This window comes from Aulostomus chinensis, chromosome 14, assembly GCF_037954235.1.
Source record: "Aulostomus chinensis isolate RoL2024-O1b breed Wild chromosome 14, RoL_Achi_v1.0, whole genome shotgun sequence".
Taxonomy (NCBI): Eukaryota; Metazoa; Chordata; class Actinopteri; order Syngnathiformes; family Aulostomidae; genus Aulostomus; species Aulostomus chinensis.
Genome location: NC_141333.1, coordinates 1148304 through 1167772, shown reverse-complemented (window position 1 = coordinate 1167772; position 19469 = coordinate 1148304). Strand labels below are relative to the sequence as shown.

The following is a 19469-nucleotide window of genomic DNA, read 5'->3' as shown; positions in this document are numbered from 1 at the left end:
TCAGATTTTCAAAGTAAAAAGATGAGAAAACGCGACGTTTGGTCTCGAATTCCAGCTCATTTGTCACGTGACCTTACCTGATGTTTCCCGCTTTTCTCCCGTCAGCTCCTCGGACCCCTTTGTCACATCGACCCAGAGTCCAGCGGATCGACCGGCCAGCGTTTACGGCTTCCAGCACGTGCGCAACCTGAGCGGCTGAGCCGGACCCGGAACCCCGCGGCTGTACAGAACCCTCATGTTCGAACCTGACCCCCCCCCCCCCACACACACACACACACACACACACACACACACACACACACACACACACACACGGTTTTCCTCACGCATCTTTGCCATCAGACTCTGGGTTCCCCGCTCCTCCAGTTCCATCTTCTCCTCCAGGCTAAAGGTGTGCACGCAGCAGCGTCAGGTCTGGCCCCGCCCCTCCGTGATCCAGGTTGCAGCCAGAGCGTCCCCTAGCAGGAAAAACTGGCAGCCCAACGTCCGACTCACTTGCTTAATTTTGACCCGAACCCGCGGGTCCCGTCGGGTCTGCCGAGCCCGTTGAGAGCTCCTCTTCATGTGAACGTCATTGACCAAGAAATGTGAAGTCTTCGTTTTATCTTGAAACGTGTTTGAATGTGAGCGCTGCCGTGCTGGTCCGCTTGTCACCGCTCTGTGTTGCATTCGTCCAATAAACGCAAGCATGAACGTCATCAGCCTGCGTCAGTCGGCCTCAGCCCGCCAGCGCAGCGGTGGATCCAACCTTATGTCGACGGAACCAACAGCCGAGTGGCCCTGTAAGTCAGTCCATTCACATCCGCCCTGCTCACGTGGAGCCTTGGACCGGTCGCCACAGCAACCGTGGCTGCGTCCCAATTGCCAAGTACCAACCTACGTCCTCCTCCTACGACCTAAACACAGCGGCACCGTTCAGACACCCTAGAAGATTGGTGGTGAAGCACGACCTCTGCTGGCAGAGCACAGATACCACAATTAGGTAGAAAGCACCAACGAAAGCCCCACCTGCTGGCCTGACTGTGGTACTGCACTCCACTCTGAGCACCTTTCCCTCGTTCTCTATTATTAAGCACATGAACGCACCTTTAGTCATCAACAACTATAAATGTTGGTGTTCATCAGAATGGGAGACTGTTGGTGGCGCTAACTTGGCTTGAGGGTCCACAAGTTTTTAGGGGACAAAGAAGAAGTCAGCGGTGCATTGTGGGCCATGGGTTGCTCCGTAGGATGCACCTGAACCGACCTACAATGTGGGCGTGTTTAGGCTGGAGTTTAGGTTGAGAAGTAGGTCGCTACTCACGCCAGTTGTGGTTTGGGACAGCCTGCGACCTGCTCTGAGACCTAGGATCAGACCTGCTTGGCCATTCGGACGCAGCCTGGGTCACCACGAAAGACGCCGTCTTCCTTCGAGGGCAGCGGTACACGGAAGTGACGTCAAGGCACTTTGTCGAGCTGCTGCTTCACTTTTCCCAGCTTACAAACGAGCAGAAATAATGAGCCCAAATTAGTTTTAGTCTGAATCGTCCAGTTTGAGGTTTAATTTACTCAAAGATTTGGTTCCACTTCTAGAGTAAAGTTGCTCTTAAGACACAAACACCAAACCAAACAGTTCATGTTTCAGAAAAATGCCTCAGAATTCAAGAAAGTTCAGAGATGTCTGATTTTGAAGGTTAAAGGTCATTTGACCCGAAAAATTCCAGCTCGGCGGAGTGAATCCTCCTCCTGGTGCCACTAGAAGCTACAACACTCGAGGAGGAGGAGGAACCTCCACCTGCTCCAAGTACGCAGGACTGTAAGCAGCTGGAGCTGGAACATGATTAGCCTAGCTTAGCATAGGGATGGGAACCAAGAACCAGAACCACTAGAGAATGGATGCTGCCTGTCAGATCAGTTCCTTTTATCAGTGTGGGTGTGGTTTTGTTTTCTGACACGTGCAGGACGACGGAGCCAAAACGACAGAGAAACTTTTATCTAAACATGTTCAAATGTGACAAACGGACATTTGACGGTTTGTTGTCGCCCTCAGAATCTGCAGGAGTGAAAACCGGTACCGTCACCAGGCCGGACCACACAGGATCCACAAAGGATCAGGCCGATCAGCAGAATCGATAAGATCAATTAGCACGACGGCAGACATCGGAGCTCCGCCCACCTCTCCTTGATAGCAGTTTTAATCAGAACAATTTTAAAGGTTCTACTTAAAATGTTGTTCCTTCTGAACTTGTGTAATAAAATAGAAAGACTAGAAATATTGCGTTTAAAGTTTTAGATGTTTGTTAAAATGTTCATGTCTGGCGATGATGATGTCTCATTGACGTGGAGGAGGAGCTTGATGTGTAGAGCGTCGCTGCATCAAATTTTCTTTGGATCTTTTCTCAGGAAGACACGTGTTTAGGCCTCGAGAGCACCGGTTCCCTCACTTGTCTTTTACTCCCGTCAGCAGACCTCAGTGGAACGTCCCTCAACATTCAGTCCTCGCTGAGAGGACGCTGGGCCCGTGGGTCCTTAGATGGCGAGATGCTTCATTCCTCTGCTGGGACGCCGCTGGGGTAGCGCTGCACCACCTCCTCCACCTCAAACACCTCTACCACCAGGTCTCGGATCTCCTTGATGGAGCCTACAGGCTGAGCTCTGGGGCTGGAAGGAGTTTCCTCGCCAGCTGCTTCACTCGGTGATGATGCTGCCGCCATTTTCGTACTCGTCTCCTCGACATCACCACTCGCATCCTCTGCTGCAGCCGACGGCAGCGCCTTCATGGTTTGGTCTTCAGTGCGATCGTCTGAGCCGGCAGGTGATCTGCTGGGGTTTACGTCATCCTCTGATAAATCTGCGCTCGCTGAAACATCTGCCAACATTTCCTCCACGGACTCCACATCTGACGGCGCCGGGTCACTTCCCACAGACACGTCCAGAGAACTGGGGTCAGAGGTGGTGACTGCTTCAGCATCACCTGCCCCCAGGTCCAGGCTGACATCTCCCGGTGGGACCAACCCTGCTTCGCCACCAGAGGGAGCCGGTAGATCAGTGTCAGGGGCTCCAGCCTCTCTGGTTGGAGAACCAGGACGTTGTGGTGCTGCGGCTCCAGGTTGGTGTGCAGGGGCGGGACTCTGAGTTGGGGCCTCACTGGGTGCCGATTCTTCTTCTGCAGCTGGCGTCAGACTTACGACAGCATTCTCTGCTCCCTCTGGGGGGCCGGTGTTCTCCACCTCAGGCACTGGGTGTTTGTCATCTGGTGGCGTTTCAGTGGAGGTCACCGTCTCTGCCGCGGCGTTGATGTCCTGCGTCTCATTCGGCATGGCCGTATCAGTCGACGCTCCCGGGACGTTCAGCTGCAGACAGTCGTCTCCCAGAAGCGTCTCTGAGACTCTCACGTCTGCAGCAGCTTCTCTGTCTTCTTCCTTTTTGGGACTGAAGGACAACCTGTTGACCACAAGAGGAGACGGCGGCTGCGACTCGGAGGAGGGTTCCATCGAGGCCGGCGGGGCCACAGCGGGGCTGTCTGGGGTGGACGTGGTGGGCGAGGACAGGCTGGACTGGCTGACCAGGTCCCTGCTGTCGGTGAAGAGGTTGTGCTTCTTCAGGCTGGCGGCCTCCTTCACCACTGCAGGACCAGGAGATGAAGGTCAGAGGCAGGAAGAACTCCCGCAGCCGATTTATCATTTACGTGTTGCCGTACCTTTGTTGACCTCTTGGTCCAGAATTTGCAGGAGGACGCTCTCATAAACGTTCTCCACGTGGATGAAGTCTGAGTGGTCGGCGTAGACGGTGAGCTCAAGACCCTGAAGCTCCTGCAGACACAAACGTGAGTTGTCGAAGCGTGAAGACTACAAATCAGAACCAAGACGACAAGCAGTCGACTCCTAAAATGTTTGTTTTCTGGCGGAGTTTGGACTTGATCAGCTACAGGCAGTGGATGTAGTACAGCGGAAGTATTGCAGTATCTGTGGTACTAGAGGCGACCCCTGAAGAACTCACAGGTTTGCAGGTGGAGGCCAGGTTCTTCTTGATGAAGGGCAGCGTCATGGACACCAGAGCCTCCTGGAACGTCCTCTTCCTCACGCTGCTGCTGTCATAGTCGTATTGCTGGGGAACACGAAGGATTCACACCGTCAGGGAAAACCTGCAGTCTAAAAGGCGCTTTTCTCCAGTGTCAGACATTTGCTTCACTGGTATCTGTGACCGCTTCGCTGGTTCCATGAAGACTGAGGAACATCAACACAGGTTCTCAAATTAACGTTGCATCTGTTGTTCCTGTGTGGCTGGTGACCTTCTGACCTTGAGCACTCGGTGTTTGGCCTTCTCGATGGCCGGGCCGGCGTTGTCGGGGTTGTCCTGGATGGCCTTGTAGACCAGCTGCTCGAATGTGAAGGCTGCGTTCTCCATCAGCTGGAGGCATCACGACACAGCAAATACAGTACAAGCATCAGCAGCGGCAGCAACACGTCCACCCAATCAGGGCGGGCTGGGAGGTTCCTGAAAGGAAGTAGAGGAGGTGGCTGGGCCAGCCGTACCTGCTGCAGGTCGATCTGAGCGCTGTGGATCACCGCCGTCACGTTTGAGAATCCAAACCTCTCCTGAAGGTATCGCAGCTTCTCCTGCAGCGAGCCGATCTTCTGGTAGCAGTTCAGCAGGTTGGGCCTCGCCATGCTCGCCAGCGCCTGGCAGGGATGGCGGTGAATGCAGTTAGAGACCACTGAGGCAAAGCCCTGGAAGAGTTTTTATCTCATGGCCACAAATTAATTAAATTGAGGGAACAGGTTCTGTCTTGTGGGCTCTCCAGGCTTCCATATGCGTACATCAGACCCGAGCAACTACAAATTTACGACTGGTTCAGTTTCTAAGGAAGAATAAGAACGAACCTCCTTCAGCTGCTCGTTGCTCGCCCCCTGCTGGAAATCCTGACACACGGCGTCCATCATGATTTCACTCAGCTGACGTCCGTCCTCGAAACCCGAGCTGATTGGCTCCATCAGCTCATCCAGGACGGAGCCCAGGTAGGGCTGGACGCTCTCTGAGCACAGCTTCTCCGCCGCCTCCAACACTTTGGCTGGAGGAGGACAAAGATCCTGAATGTTTCCTGCGTCATTCCCGGTGACTCCCAGCTGCTTCAACCACACAAGGACCTAACACCTGACTTTTGGAGGGAACACGCCCACTTTTGTAGAAATTTGCTTGTTGGCTTTAGCACAATGACTGATGCTAACACTTCCCAGCCACTGGCTAAGCTAACTAGCCCGGGTCTTAGCTCCCTAGATGAGGGTCTGTGTCTTGTCCTCTGAGTACGATGGACAAAAAGAGAGATTCCCTAAAAGTTGGCCAATTTTCTTCAAATCAAAACTGTGTGCTGCTGTGGATCCGATCACCTGACCACCCTGAATCATCATCATCATCATCATCACTGGACAGAAACCGTCAGGCACTGGAGGCGGTTCCGTTCACACCTCCCCTCTTCTACCTGCTGACAGTCATTCAGCATGTAAACAAAGAAAGTCACCTGAGACTTTGTCCTCCAGCTGCCGCCGTGAGTCGAGGATCTGGTCCACGTCCGAGCGCATCGTCACCTCCTGCTGCTGCACCGCCGCTCGACAGTCCTCCTTCAGCTTTGAGAGCCCCTCGAACAGATGCTCCTGGATCAGGATGTACGCCGCCTCCACCGTCTGAGCGCAGGAAGTTTAAGGAAGGTTAAACATTTGTTTTAAATGTGGGTTTATGATGTTGGAGAGGAACCACATGACTCACCGCAAACCACACCCACTTCTTCTCCGTCTTCTTGGCTTTGAGGCGGGGCAGCATGTCTCTCTCCAGCGACGGCAGCAGCTGTTCCATCACCAGGTTCGCCATCACCTGACACACAACCACAACGTCACCGCTCCGCCTCCACGTCCACAACAAGCACTGTTCCATCAGTGGATGTCAGTAAACAACCGTAAACGAGTAAACAGAACCTCCACAAACAAACCCAGGACACGAGGTCATAGAGGTCACGTCCCCCGGGTTCAGAGGTTTGGACATTCAACTCGTTTCGGCGAAAATAATCAGACAGCCTGATACTATAGTGTGTGTGTGTGTGTGTGTGTGTGTGTGTGTGTGTGTGTGTGGGTTGTCTTGACTGCACGTGTGTGAGCAGCACGTTCAGCAGCAGTGAAAACAGGAACAAACATAATGAGCACCTTCCTCCTGCCTCATGAACAAACAAAACCAGCAAACTACAGCACAACACAGCGCCATGATGTCATAATGTAGGCGGAGTCCTGCTCCTCTTTGGAGGGAGGAGAACGAGCTGGAGAGGAAGATAGAGGATGAGGAAAGAGAGCGAACGAGCTCAACAGCCTGGTCGTCAGTCTCGGCTCAGAGAGCAAAGGCAGAAGTCTGGGGGGGGACGCACCCTGGCGTCGCTGCCGATCAGCATGTCCCAAGTCTGGTACTGGCCCCGGTCCTGCCGGTACTGCTGGATGGCTTTGAGGAAGGCCTGGACCTCACACGTCTGCTTCTTCAGGAAGTCTGAGCGACAGGGAGAGTTCAGGTGAGCTGGCGGCCACAAACATTCCCCACCTTCTAGTGACCTCAGAGGAACCTGCCTCTGTTCCCCCGGTGCTGGTGTGACGAGGCTGTTGCCGTGGCAACTGCTGTTGGAGCGATGCTATGAAAGGAGGCTTGAAAGGTTGGACGTGTCCTCCTGATGGATGGAGGACAGGAACTCATGCATCCATGAGCGTTTGAAAGGGAAGTGTTCTTTTAAAAACTGGTGAGAGATGATTAACCACTGGTGGGGTTGAAACTTGTTTTTGATCAATTTCTGATATTTTATCAAAATGTGCATATTTATCTCCCTCATTTACTTCCTTCTTTTAAATAGCATTGGCTTGTGCTAACCAGGTCCTGGAGAGGGGAACAAATCTGCGCTGTGAGGCGAGAGGGAAACTCCAGGATGCAAAAACCTGCCAACTCTTTTCCAGTCTAAGGTGTAAAAATGCCGGTTCGAGGGTTCATGTTCATTCTGCCATCAGGAAGGAGTCACGGAGAGACGCCTTCCCCATCGGGCTTGGATTCCTTGGCCATGTTTGTCATGTGACCTTTGACCTGCTGGGGATGTTTGTGGCTAATTTCAAGAAATTGAAACCTCGGAACCTCATCAGAAATAACGATGCGATTCTGATTCAGCCCACAAACTCTGACCCAAACCTGCCACATCAGTACCGCCAACGAGTGAGTCAGAGCCGTGGGACGTTTCTGTGTGGGTGGATTTTGGGGTCCTACCTTGGTTCTGGTGTCGGATGCAGTCTGACAGGATGGCGAGGAAGGCGGCCTGCTTGGCCTGCTGGCGGAAGCAGAAATAGGAGTCTCTCCTGTAGGGAAGACGGAGGTAGACGGGGAACGGACCCGGCATCCCGGACAGAGGAGGGGCAAAGTCTTCCTTCACATCTGAAAGACAAAACACGGTGAGACGGATCGACATGTCACTGGAGACCTGATCTCGCCGCCTCATCTCCCTGCAGGGGTTCCATCAGCTGCTGGCGACCAGGGTCACGCCCCTGTCGTGTTTCTAGAAGCGTTCTACTCGCAGCAGGTAGACGCGGTTCCTCCGATGGGAACGTCTCCTCAGGTGTGAGAACACTCCTGAGATCCTCAGGTTAGAGTCTGCCAACATTCTGCACCGCTGGACGCCTGCTTGCTTGTTTGTTTGTTTGTTAGCTGCTGCACGCCAGATGTTACTCTTCCTGTGTTCGTAAAGAGTTCAGATTCACACCTCCAGCACATCTGGCACTTCAACACTCACAACTCTCACTGCACATGGAAGTTTCAGGTGAGGCTCATCTTGTTACCAACATGACACTCGAGACACCGCCTGGAAGTAATCTATGAGTGGAGGACCAGAAAGGAGCAGTTGTCTCACTCACTGGAGTCATCAGGGAAGCACTTGTCCACCATGCCCATGTACTTCTCCTCTGTGGTCACCACAGTGCCCCCTGTAGGCAGCAGCTTGTAGCGCGGTGGGATCCCTTTCACAAACGTCTGAGGGGGAGAGAGAGAGAGCGTGAGAGGAGGGAGGGAGGGACACGTGAGTAGACCGGCGTTTGTGATTGGTTGATGGCCGCTCACCTCCAGACTGTCGTGACACTCCAGGCAGTAGTTGGCTCTCACCACCACGTACCTGTCCCTCCACTTCCTGGTCTCGTCAAAGTAAAGCACACCCTCTTCATACAGCACCGCCGCCTCCTCCGCCACCTCCTGGTGACCACACAACCGAGGAAATCTGATGATGTCACAATTGAAGTGGGCGTGGCTCAAAACCCAATCATGGTCCCCAGGAATCACCATTGATTCTCTATTTCTAACCCCCTCCCTCGGCGCGGAGGCCCGGGGGCCCCCACAGGACCCAAACGCTTCTGAACGCATCTCTGACCCCGTATTTGCTTGGCTCATCTTCAGCTGATGCAGATCACCAATAATGAGATCGTTGTTCCCAGGGAGGACAGCAGGTGGGGCTGTCGGTCTCATCGGGCTGCGTCATTGGCTGTTTGGTGTTGAGACGGACCAACAAAGCGCTTCTCCAAATTTCCCGAAATAAAAAGTTTCCTCTTTCAAACTGAGTTTGTTTGTGTTTTTCAGGATGAAGCAAATGTACGCATCACGTGAACGTGTCGTTCTCTGGATCCCTCAATATGGAGATATATATCTATATATATCATTCAAGCACACTGCAAGATCCCATAATGCATCTGTAATTATTCATGTTTGTATGTTTTCAAAGGTCACATGATGGATTTCGTGTGTTTAAATGCTTGTGAACCCAAACGTGCAGATATCAGGGTTCCGTACGGTGCCATCGGCCCACGGGATGGTTCGCCCGCGCTCATAGCGCCGAGTCATGACATGGCGAGGTCACGTGTTCTGACAGATTTGGAGGCTGGCGGCGATTCAGACGTCTGCTGTGGCCGCTGCGTACCTTCTCTCTGAGCAGCTGTCGGCTCCTCTCCTGCTGCTGCTCCAGGTCGTCCTCCACCTGAGAGAACCGGCTCACAAAGAACTGCTTGGTGTAGTACGGCCTGAACTCCCTCAGCTTGGCCTCGGCCTCGCCTGCAACCAGAGACACACGGAAAGATGACACCAACACAGTGAGGCTGGCGGCGTGGGCGCGGCCCCACACTGACAACACCGACACAAGTCGGTCACATGTATGAAGTGCCGGGACAGACTTCAGAGCGACTCCTTCCAATTCTGCAAGAGCACACAGTGATGATTGGAGGTTAACAGCAGCAGAGGCACTTCCTTCACAGGCTAACTTTAGCTTTGTAATGCTAACCACTGCATTTACACTTCAAAAATCAGAGGGATTTTGCTGGAGGGAAACATGGAGATGACCACTTCCTGTTGGACTATGACAGCACACAAAAAAAGCAAGCTGGGTGACCTCCAGGTTAAACGCCACAGCAGAACCTGGATCAACCATTTGGCGTAAACTCATTCCAAACCGAATTATTTAGGTTTGTCAGTCCGACCATGAAAAGTGGGATTTCTGTCAGACTGACATGTTTGAGTGTTGAAGAAACGGCGTTTTAGTCAAACCAACACGATAACTGTGAGTGTACTGAAGGAGACGCTTGCACACTGACTGATGCTCTCAGGCTGTTTAGCCACAAGCTTCACACAACACAGCTCATCCTAGTTTCTAATTCCTGATGAACAAAGACCAGATGATATCACCGAGGTCACCGCCGGTGCTTGCGTCCAATCAGACAGAGGCCCCTGGCCTCTGCCCCTCCTGGGATTTGTCAGCCTTGAGTTCTGGCAGCTCATTCGCTAGATTACCGAGACAAGAAGAGAGACGTCTCAGATGTCACGGCTGAACGGAACCTCGCCAGATTCCTGACACAGGAGGATTCCGCTTCTCAGGAAAACAACCAAACCTCAAAAGAGTTCCTGGACACATTCGTCCATTTTTGCTGTGTGTGCTGTCCAAACCACATCCAGCTGAGAGAGGAGGGAAAACAATTTATTTAATGAGTATTTACTTCGCTTGAAACGCTCAACATCCACAAGGCATCACAGGTAATTCCCAGTGACACGTCCACCACTTCACGGCTCAACGTGCCCTGGCGTGCGGTGGCTGTTTATTCTCTGCCTCAATAGACGCTGAGTGCTAATGTCTCGCTGTCATTATCTCACAGAGTAGCAGCAGAAGCTTTTAAAGCAGGGAGGGCGGGGCCTCACAACCGGCTCTGCATCTCTATGGAAACAGAGGCTGGGGAGGAATGAACAGAACTGATACAAATCTAGCATTTAAAGGGACAGGTCACACAAAAATGAAAACTCAGTCACTTTCTCCACAGCGTCCATTAAACGCTGAAGCAGTGACAACTGAAGTGAACGGAGACTCATTTTCACACGTAACCCCACCCCTGACAGAACCATTCTGCTCATCCCCATGACGGAGCTTCCACTTTTGGGTGAACTGTCCCTTTAAATGGGGACGTCCAGATGAGCCGCGCTTCCTCAGTACTAGAACAGACAAAAGAAGTGACTGATGTTGAGTTGCTGTCCAGTTCTCAACAAACGCTGAGTCAGCAACCACAGCACCTGACGCTCCAGAACAGTCAGCACAAAGTGGGTGTGTGTACGTTATCTTCCTGCACTCCTGATGGAGTCCTGACTCTCTGACAGGTGCCTTCCTTCTCTGGGACTCCAGGATGCAGAAAGATCCAGCCACGTGGATTCAGCTTGATGCTAATGGCGACTGACAGCTAACAGCTAAAATGCCAAGCTGTTTTTCAACCCTCCAGGTCGTCGTCCGCTATAATCCAGGTCTTCCTAGCTCCTGGCTGGAGTTCTTTTTGTTGGTGTCCTCCATCAAACTTCTCTACGCTGAAGGTAAAAGGATTTTGGGCGAAGCATCACTACAAACGCTGCAGGCTGATGGCGAGGCAGACGTGTTCCCTGGCAGCGTTTATGCGGCGCTGCCACGACTCACTTCCACGCGCCATCACATATACAACAGAAGCCAGCAACGCAGCTCCAGACATTTCAGTCCGACTGACGCTGGAGAACGACCGGGCGCGATGATGTCACCCACAGCGCCCGCCCAGCCATCATCCTTGATCTTACACAGTTCTTTCTTCATGAACCACTGGAGGAAACGTCTTTCTGTCTTCGGCCGTTTGAATCCGTCAGCTGATCCCCCCCCAGTTCACTTGGGTTCACGGCTGTCGGAGGAGATTTGGATGCTGTGACATCAGCCTTCCTCTGACTGCTCCGCTGGCGTTCATGCAAATCAACTTCAGCCAATATTTGTTTCATATTTTCCTTTTCAGATGAGATAGTTATGCAAAGCTGTGAGGCAGGAAGGAGGTTGGACACTCACGCTGCTCGTAGTTCTGATCGTTTTATTGTCTGCTGCTGTCACAGGGACAGCTTCCCCACTGAGGGACCTATAAAGTTCGTCTGATCTTATCTTGAGCTGGAGCTCCATTTTTGAGATGAAAACAACTCATCGCTAAAACCCTTAACAGACAGGAAGGGGACCGCACGAAGACTATTTTAATTGGTGCCTCACCCAGAGGGTGTATTTGACCTTTGAAACATTCACAAATACGCGTCTGCATTGCATCTTGGTGCCTCCAGGACACAGAGCCATCTAGCTTGAAGCTAACTGAGACAGGCGGCTAACAGAAGAAGCAGCTCTTAGGAACAGCTCAGCTTCTTGTCCTCCCATTCTGTTTCTTTTCTTCTGTCTGCTGCGGTTCACTTTTCCCGCGGCGTCATGGCGTCATTGTCACAGCTGTGATTACGCAGCATTTTTGGTCTGGAAACTCTCAAAACAGTCAGGATGTGACAGAAACGGTTTCAGGTCCATTTCTGGAGAGACTCATCAACCAGAAGGTGCTGGGTCGTAATGTGGGCGTGGCTTCAAGCATTGGTAGTTTCTCAGACCTTTTCAGGCCAAGAACCACTAAACCAATTTACTTTCAAGAACATTCCTGACGTAGAAGGTGCTGCAGTCGAGTTGCTACAACCTGACAACAGAGTTCTGATCTCATAAAAAACTACAAATCTGCAGCTTGAGGATTAGAAGTCCTTCACAGTCCTAAAAAGTATCATAAACTTGTTTAACGGTATCGTCATGACAACGTCAAATCACTACAGACCGCCTGCGCCTCCGCAGCATGGAAACCTGAATTTGAATCATAAGCATGTTAACATCTTAAATGTTGTCTTAGGACGAAGGGAACAGCTGAGTGGAGGCAGGGGGTTACTGCACACCACCGTGAATAACCTGACAGCAGGTGTTCAGCTGCCGGCATGATGTGACACCTGCGCCTGGGCCAGGTAGGAGGAGGAGGCAGGCGGCACCTCACCTGGAATGGTCCCGCCCACCTCCAAAGCTTTTGTTCCCCTCCTTTTCAGTTCTCTACTTGATGGAGATCGTCAGAGACGCATCTCCACCTCACCTGCTCCAGCTGAACAAGTTTCACGCCTTAAAACACCTGTGAGGGAGGGTGTGTCCATGCGGAGTCAAAATGCTCCCATTCGTCATTCATACAGAGCTTCCAGTTTCTTCCTGAGGTTAAAACATGAAACATTTAGATTGATACTGAAGGGGGGGGGCAGGAGCTGAGGTGCTGAATTAAAAAAAAAAAGTAAAAACACTTCTGATTGACGGGCAACCCGTCCCGGGTGAACCCCGCCCCCCACCCCCACGACCCTTGAGGGATAAGTGGCATCGAAAATGGATGAAATTTTTTTTTGCTGGTTGGGTTGTTCACTCCGAGGTCGGCGTCCTGAGGGTGCGTGGACGTGTCGTCACATGTTAGTCCTGACACAAACTGACAACATGCAAACGCGACTAAAACAACACGATGCAGACGGCAGTTTAACGACTGCATACCGTCACACTGTTCAGGAGGAGCCGCCATCAGACTGTCAACGTGATGACATCATGAATCTGATCCTGCACTTTGACACCACAGCTGCTCTGAGGGTTCCCCACACTGAAGACCCTCGCTATGCAGTCAGGCAGGAAATACGTGACGGGAGCACGGCGCTGCAAGGCAGGAGGACGCTGAGTACAATGGGGGGAGGAGCTACATTCTTGTTTACTAGTTTTCAGAACACACACAGTGATTGTTTCAATCATTACCAAATTATTTATTCCTCCAATATTTTTGGATTTCGTTCCTGATCGATCGCCACCCCCACGGTGATCCATGTCAGTGAGATCTAGTCAGTCTGTCGGGGTTAACATCACCTGGTTGGAAGAAGGACAGGTGTGCAAAATATGAGGGAATTCATGTTGGTAACAACACCAAATGACAGAATACCCAGTGGTAAAAACGCAGCCCACATGATTCACTTTCATTTCCAGAAACCACATTTGGTTTGAGCAACTTTCAGAAAGTTCGCGAGTTAACCACTTTAGACAGAAACTAGTTTGAACTACTTTTTATACAGTTGACAAGTTTTCAACAACTTTAGCCAACAAAATGTTAGCTAGTTAACTTCAATATCAAGAAGCTAAAACTACATACAATAAAGGTTATTTTGAACTACTGAATATAAAGGAGGTAGTTAACTACTTTATAGTAGTTCAAACTACCTTACCTACAAACCGCTAGTTTCATATATACTTTATATAAAGTTAGCTAGTTAACTTCAGTATCCAGAAGCTAAAACTTCACAGCATACAGTTAATTATGTTTAACTACTTTATAAATGTCGCAAGTTAATGACTTTATACATTTGGTTTTAACTACCTTTTATATAGTTAGAGTGGTTTAAATACTTTAGCCAACATGAAGTTAGCTAGTACCCTAATGACAGAGGCTAGTGGGCTACCTGACATGCAGTTAACTACCTGATAATAAGTCTGAATATTTGATAAAGACATCCTCACAAAGAAGCTTCGTTCCCAGTGAGCGAGTCAACAACCCCACGCTGACGACTGCTGGAACCAGTAGCAGTTAGCCGGTCGCGCTGAGACCAGAACCAGATAAAGTGACTCCAGACTAACAACTACAGTTGAGAGTCTGGTGAGTGTCCAGGGAAGGAGACGCACACTTGACGCATCAATACACATCCAATACAGTCGGACTGCTGTGACGGTCAGGACCGACACTGATCCGCCGCTTCAGACGGGCGTCACCGAGCACCTCCACAAGAAACTCATCCATCAATCACTGAGTCCTCTGAGTCGGGGAGCCAGTTCCACACTCGCATTCCATCATACCTGGATTATGAAAACTCGACACCCAGCTCTGAACTGACATATTTACCCACATCCTCTGTTTGTAGTACAAATACTTCAGCTGTAATCTGAGGTATGAGCCCTGAGTCAGCACAGCTCACAGTGAGGAGCGGCTACATCAGATGAGCAGACAAGATGGAGGAAGGTGTGACGCTTCTTCCACTGTGTTTGTTTGATATCAGGTTGATTGTGTGTAGTCTCATCGCTGTCAACAGAGGGAGGTCACCGGTGTCAGTGTGGAAGGCGTCATAACACATGAAAGTGGTGAAGCTGCTGAAATAAAATACTCCATTAAAAGAACAGTCCTGCATGAGACATCCTGTGAGTTCATCGGTCTTTGCAGAGTATAATTAAATTGACCATGAAAAACGTTCTGTTTGGTCCGTCTGTCTGGTGCGTCTGACTGATATTATGACATCGATTACTAAAGGAACTCGCCAAAATTTTGGGGAAATTCATTGTCCACAGAAACAGGCAAGAAAAGCCAGGCCCTCACTAGTTAGCTTAGCAACGTAAATGGTAGCAGGTGGGAAGCGATGATACACGAATGCCAACACATCCCACAGAAGTAGAAAAATGTTACCTGCAAATGTCTTGCTAACTGGAGTTGTTCAAGTGGAAATAAGTAGTTCATGGATGTGCATGGTTTACGTTTTAAGGATGCTAACACTTCCCAGCCACTGCCATTCATTGTGCTTAGCTAACTAGCTTAAGTCTCAGCTCCCTCATTCAGCCCAGAGGAGAGAAAGGTCTCCGTCTTCTTGTCTGTCTCTAGAAACGAAGGACAAAAAGGGACTTTGCCTTTAAGTTTCTTTAAAACTGAAGCATCAGCGTGGAAGTTCCATGTGACTGTTGTAGCTGTTCCAGGTGGAGCTAGTTTGGACTACAGAAGCTAGGAACTACTTTATCAAGAAGATCTGTTGATTACTTGTAATAACTTTAACCAAGTTAGTTGCCAAGTTTGAACCAACTGATGTCAACTACATGATAGCAGGTTTGCTTGAATTACTTAAATAAAGTTAGCATATCTGACCTAGCTAGTTTAAACTGCTTCATGCCCAGTTAGCTAGCTTCACGATTCATGGCATAAAAAGAACGATATTTTCCTCTGAAGGAAGAGCGCTAGTTTCTAAAGAATGGACATACAAGTACCTCAGTACTTGAGTAAATATACTTTATTTACCAATCTACCAATGACGTGCTTCTTTTCATTAGTAAGCACAAGTATCCTTTCAGCAGGAAATGCAATGGTATCACCGAGCCAGGGGCCGTTTTCCGGCCCCGTGAAGTCGTCTATGGAGCTAACTGACCTTTCAATTAGTGAATCTGGAGGATTTCCAGAGGGAGGCTCTAATTTTATACAGGCCCCTCGTGGTTTGAGGACTTCCTGCATTTGTGGGGCTGTTCAGCGCTGGTCAAAGTGAACATTTGCATCAGGTTCGCTGAATTTGTGTCAGAGGAAACAACAGGTGGGTTTCCAGCTAAGAGCCAAAGCTTCCTGTCTTTGTGGATGTGAGGGGGAAATTCTCCCAGCTCCTCCGAATATCTGAGCGATTGTGTCATGGCAGCTGCAGCGGCGTGACACAGCGTGACGAACTGCACCCTGATGGAGGAAGTAAAGACTCAAATCTCACACAATCCATTCTGCAAATGTGTTAAGATGCCTTGAATTTGGTTACTACAGCAACAAACTCTGCTTGAGGTGATCTGATCTGACTCTGAAAACAGAGGCCACACCCTTGATGAGCCATGGTGATGTTGAACCGAAGCATCTGAACCAGGGCCAGCGTAGAGATGCGGAACCGGATCCTGTCTTTGCCACTGGTTGGCTCTGACCCGGACTGGCCTGAGTCTCACTGTATACAGTGCTGCGATCAACACTGCCTGAATGACACAGCAGTCAAAACAGACTGAATATTACCTGGAAATATTCCGGGTCCCACCAGCGTTGGCTTAGGGGTGTGGCCAAACAATGAAGGTGTAACTTTACATGTAATGTTGCTACCGTTCAACGGTCACAAATAAAAGGTATGAACATTTATTTAGGGCCTAAATTAAAACGACAGGATGAACTGAAGTGAACTTTACTACTCCAGCAAGTCCACCAAGTCCATGGAGTCATGGCTTGGCCGTGAGGACGTTAGCTTGTCCTTGCTAGTGACCGAGGTGACGTTTGAGTGATTGTATGAATTAAAACAGTATCAATAAAGAAACCATGACATTCAGGGTCCAATGAGTCGAGGCGCCACCTGGTGGCAACAGGAAATGACACGTTAATCTCCTCCTCCTAATGGTTGGACCAAATAATTTCAGATGTGGTAAGAACCTCCTTCAGAACTTGGTGGCGTGTTACCGTGGAGACTGAGAGGTTGCTATGGCGAGGGGGTGGCCATGTTTGATTTTTGACCCCAAAACAGGAAACTGTAGTAAATGGAGCGCCACCTGTTGGTTACAGGAAGTAAGACTGATGGAACTAACATCACATGACCCTGATGTCTTCACCTGATCTGCAGCTACATCCCACACAGGAAGTGAGTGGTGTCTATCGCCACTTAGGAGTGTTGACGATGCCCATCACCACCTCGCAGTAGTTTGCTCCTCCCTTTCATTCTACAGAACAAACACACACACACATTGGGAGCAGGGGTGTGAGGCTTTGCCCATTACTGTTGGCAGCTTTAATTAGGACCTGGCAGCCAGGGGTCAAAGTTCACCTTGGCGGCGGAGTGAACTCTGGCTGTTTACTAGTTGATATTAAGGTTGATATCCAGAGGTGTGACATCATATACGGCAGTCAGAGTGATTATGCAGGAAGCAATGCACCAACAACCAGAGAGGAGGAGGTCGGATGACATCAGGCAGGAAACCTTCTCAGGGTGGAGGAGGGATGAGCCTCCATCGGCTCTGGACTGGTTTCCAGTCATGAATCATGTGCTGTGCTGCATCCCAGCAGCCTGGTGAACAAAACCAGTCCACTCTTCGTCAATACACCCGCCCTGAACACACTCACCCAGCTGCAGACCGAGACAGGAATGTTTTCACAGGCGAGAAGATGTGGACACACACACGCACACACACACACACACACACACACACACACACACACACACGCACACACGCACACACGCACTCGCTTGGTCTTCCACTAAACGGCGGCCAGGAAAAAATGACAACTCTGAGTCTGCTTCAGTGCCTGCAGGAGCGGTGGAAGGTACCAGCAGCCGTGAGGGGAGAGATGAACTATTTTGTGTAACCACAGCAACAACGGCGGTGGCGAGGCGGGTGGGGTCACCACAGCGTTCAACAAACATCCAAACAGTTCCCGAACGCAGGAGACCTGTCTGCTGGTTCACCTGTGGGGGGGGGGGGGGTAAGAACCAGAACACTTTCACGTTTTTTCCCCATAAAATAAATCACATCTGCAGGGCTGGAAAGTAAATATGAACCACTTTACTGGAGTATTTGTATTTCAGGGGCGTGGTACTTTTACTTTACTGCATTTATCTAAAGCATCAGTTACTTTGCTGAGAAATATATTTTCAATCACAAACACCTGATGAAGTTGAGGAGGATGGAGGAGAGTTTAGTGAAGAATGAGTACTTTTGTTTATGATACTCAAATACTTCTCTACTTTTACTTTGGGAGACTTCTGAACGGAGGCTTTACCTCGACCTGAGAAGTATTCTACCTGAGAACTCCGACTCGCGCATCCTAAGTATTTAAAAGCAAACGCCCACAGATTCCGTGTCCCAGCGGGTGTGAACCTGAGAACTAGGACTACCCCCCCCCCCCCAGCACCTGTCCTGGCCCCTCCCGCACTGATGGAAACAGCAGATCTCTGGCCTGCCTCGCGGATCCACCCAGCAGCAACAACACGGGACACAAAGACAAAACAGGTCCTGGCACTTCATGGACCCCCCCCCCCCCTCGCAGGACTGGAAATGCCGGAGCGACCTGATCCGCCCTGCACACCTGAAACCCGCAACACGCCCGCATCAAATGCGCGTCCTGGTCTCATCAAACCCGGGTCCGTGACGATGAGGAACGTTCAGGAGCCGACACGCGCGCACCGGCCAACACGTCCCCGAGACTCGCGCTCAGGTGGACAAACCTCCAACTTCAGAGTCCGAACAGAACACAGGAAGTGGCCTCCGTCTCCCCGGGAGACGCCTCTGACCGCCTCACCCACCTCCATCAATCACTAACGCTTCAATTGGCTCCGCGGCCACGGGACGGTCCGTGTCACGGGTCCTCGCGTGCCTTTACCTCGAATGAAGCTGGACGCGCTGTCGTCCAGGAGGCTGGACGCGGAGATCCCCATGCTGCTGCCGCCGGACGCAGGAGAGCCACAGGTGAGCTTCGGCCTCAGGTACCGTCACATCGGTCTGCAGCGGCCGCGGGGAGGGAGGGACGGAGGGAGGGAGGTAGAGACACGCCTCCCCCGGTGTCATCCCTCCTCGTGACGTCACCAGCTCCACAGACGAACCGGGGCTGCTGATGTGACCTCTGGTCCTCGTGTCGTTCGACCTGGCTTTCTCTTCGTAAACCGTTTATTTCAACTCATTTTAAAAAAAGAAAAGAGGCGTAAAGTAGAGACTCAGCTGCAGTGTGACGTCACGAAGCTCAAACAATTCCAGCTCACCGCCAAGTTCTCGACTCCCTCTACCCACGTGATCTCCTGTACATGGCCAACCCACGGAGTCCTTCAACGTTATAATACTCATCTGTTTATTCACCCAAAGAAACCTGATTAATGTTTCATAGCCAATGAACACGTGAACCTGCGGTCATGACCTGCTGTCCTGATTTTGTCTGCCAGACAGGAAGCATCACCTTCCTGTCTGGCAGCGCTTAACTCTTTTCCCAACCTGAGTGATTGACAGTTACCATGGGAACACAACAGCTGTCAGGAGGAGGAGCCACAACAAATGACGAAATAAAAGGGTTTTTAAAAAAAGGTAAAATATGTTCTAGTAAATCTGAGTGTAAGAACATTTCATGATTTAAAAACTTTCATAAACCCAGGAGGGAAAAGGACAAACAGGATCCAGCAGAGCTGATTTACAGCCGGCTGGGCGCGAGGGGTCCTTCCAGACTGGTTGAGCTCCTCGTCATCAATGCACTTCCTCCCAGTGAACACCAGAGGGCGGAATCCCTCCAGCACGTCTTTGGTTTGGTCATAGCGGCTCAGTCAGGCGATGGATTCTGGTTGCTTGTCAGCAGCAA

The 19469-nt window shown here is 50.7% G+C and overlaps 2 protein-coding genes across 4 annotated transcripts in view; one reads left to right on the top strand and one right to left on the bottom strand.

The window, feature by feature from the left end:
• The window catches only part of kifap3a (kinesin-associated protein 3a), a 29370-nt gene extending 26978 nt beyond the window's left edge, over positions 1-2392 (top strand). Inside the window, exons 20-21 of one of the 3 annotated variants that reach the window (XR_015119297.1) lie at positions 106-260; positions 299-2392. Coding sequence is in view for 1 of the 3 variants with exons in the window: in XM_086224744.1 (XP_086080870.1) it covers positions 106-199 (94 nt within the window). In the remaining 2 variants the exon portion in view is untranslated. Of the gene's footprint in view, positions 1-105 lie in introns of all 3 variants that reach the window. The other 2 variants (XR_015119298.1, XM_086224744.1) reach the window with 2 other exon arrangements.
• Positions 1500-18906, bottom strand: niban1a (niban apoptosis regulator 1a). Its single transcript, XM_086224740.1, has 14 exons — positions 18510-18906; positions 8951-9081; positions 8104-8232; positions 7902-8016; positions 7261-7425; positions 6389-6504; positions 5743-5847; positions 5498-5660; positions 4863-5050; positions 4515-4661; positions 4279-4389; positions 3979-4086; positions 3680-3791; positions 1500-3604 (listed from the first exon to the last, which is right to left on the bottom strand). The coding sequence occupies exons 1-14, from the start codon at positions 18562-18564 to the stop codon at positions 2526-2528; spliced, it is 2724 nt and encodes a 907-aa protein (XP_086080866.1). The 5' UTR covers positions 18565-18906; the 3' UTR covers positions 1500-2525.
• Between the last annotated feature and the right edge of the window lie 563 nt (positions 18907-19469).

Coding starts and splice junctions, on each gene's coding strand:
- niban1a (XM_086224740.1), bottom strand. CDS start 18,564: ATGGGGATCTCCGCGTCCAGCCTCCTGGACGACAGCGCGTCCAGCTTC. Junction 6,505..7,260: donor CATCCGACACCAGAACCAAG/GTAGGACCCCAA, acceptor CCTGTCGCTCAG/ACTTCCTGAAGAAGCAGACG. Junction 3,792..3,978: donor TGGCCTCCACCTGCAAACCT/GTGAGTTCTTCA, acceptor TTGTGTCTGCAG/GAGCTTCAGGGTCTTGAGCT.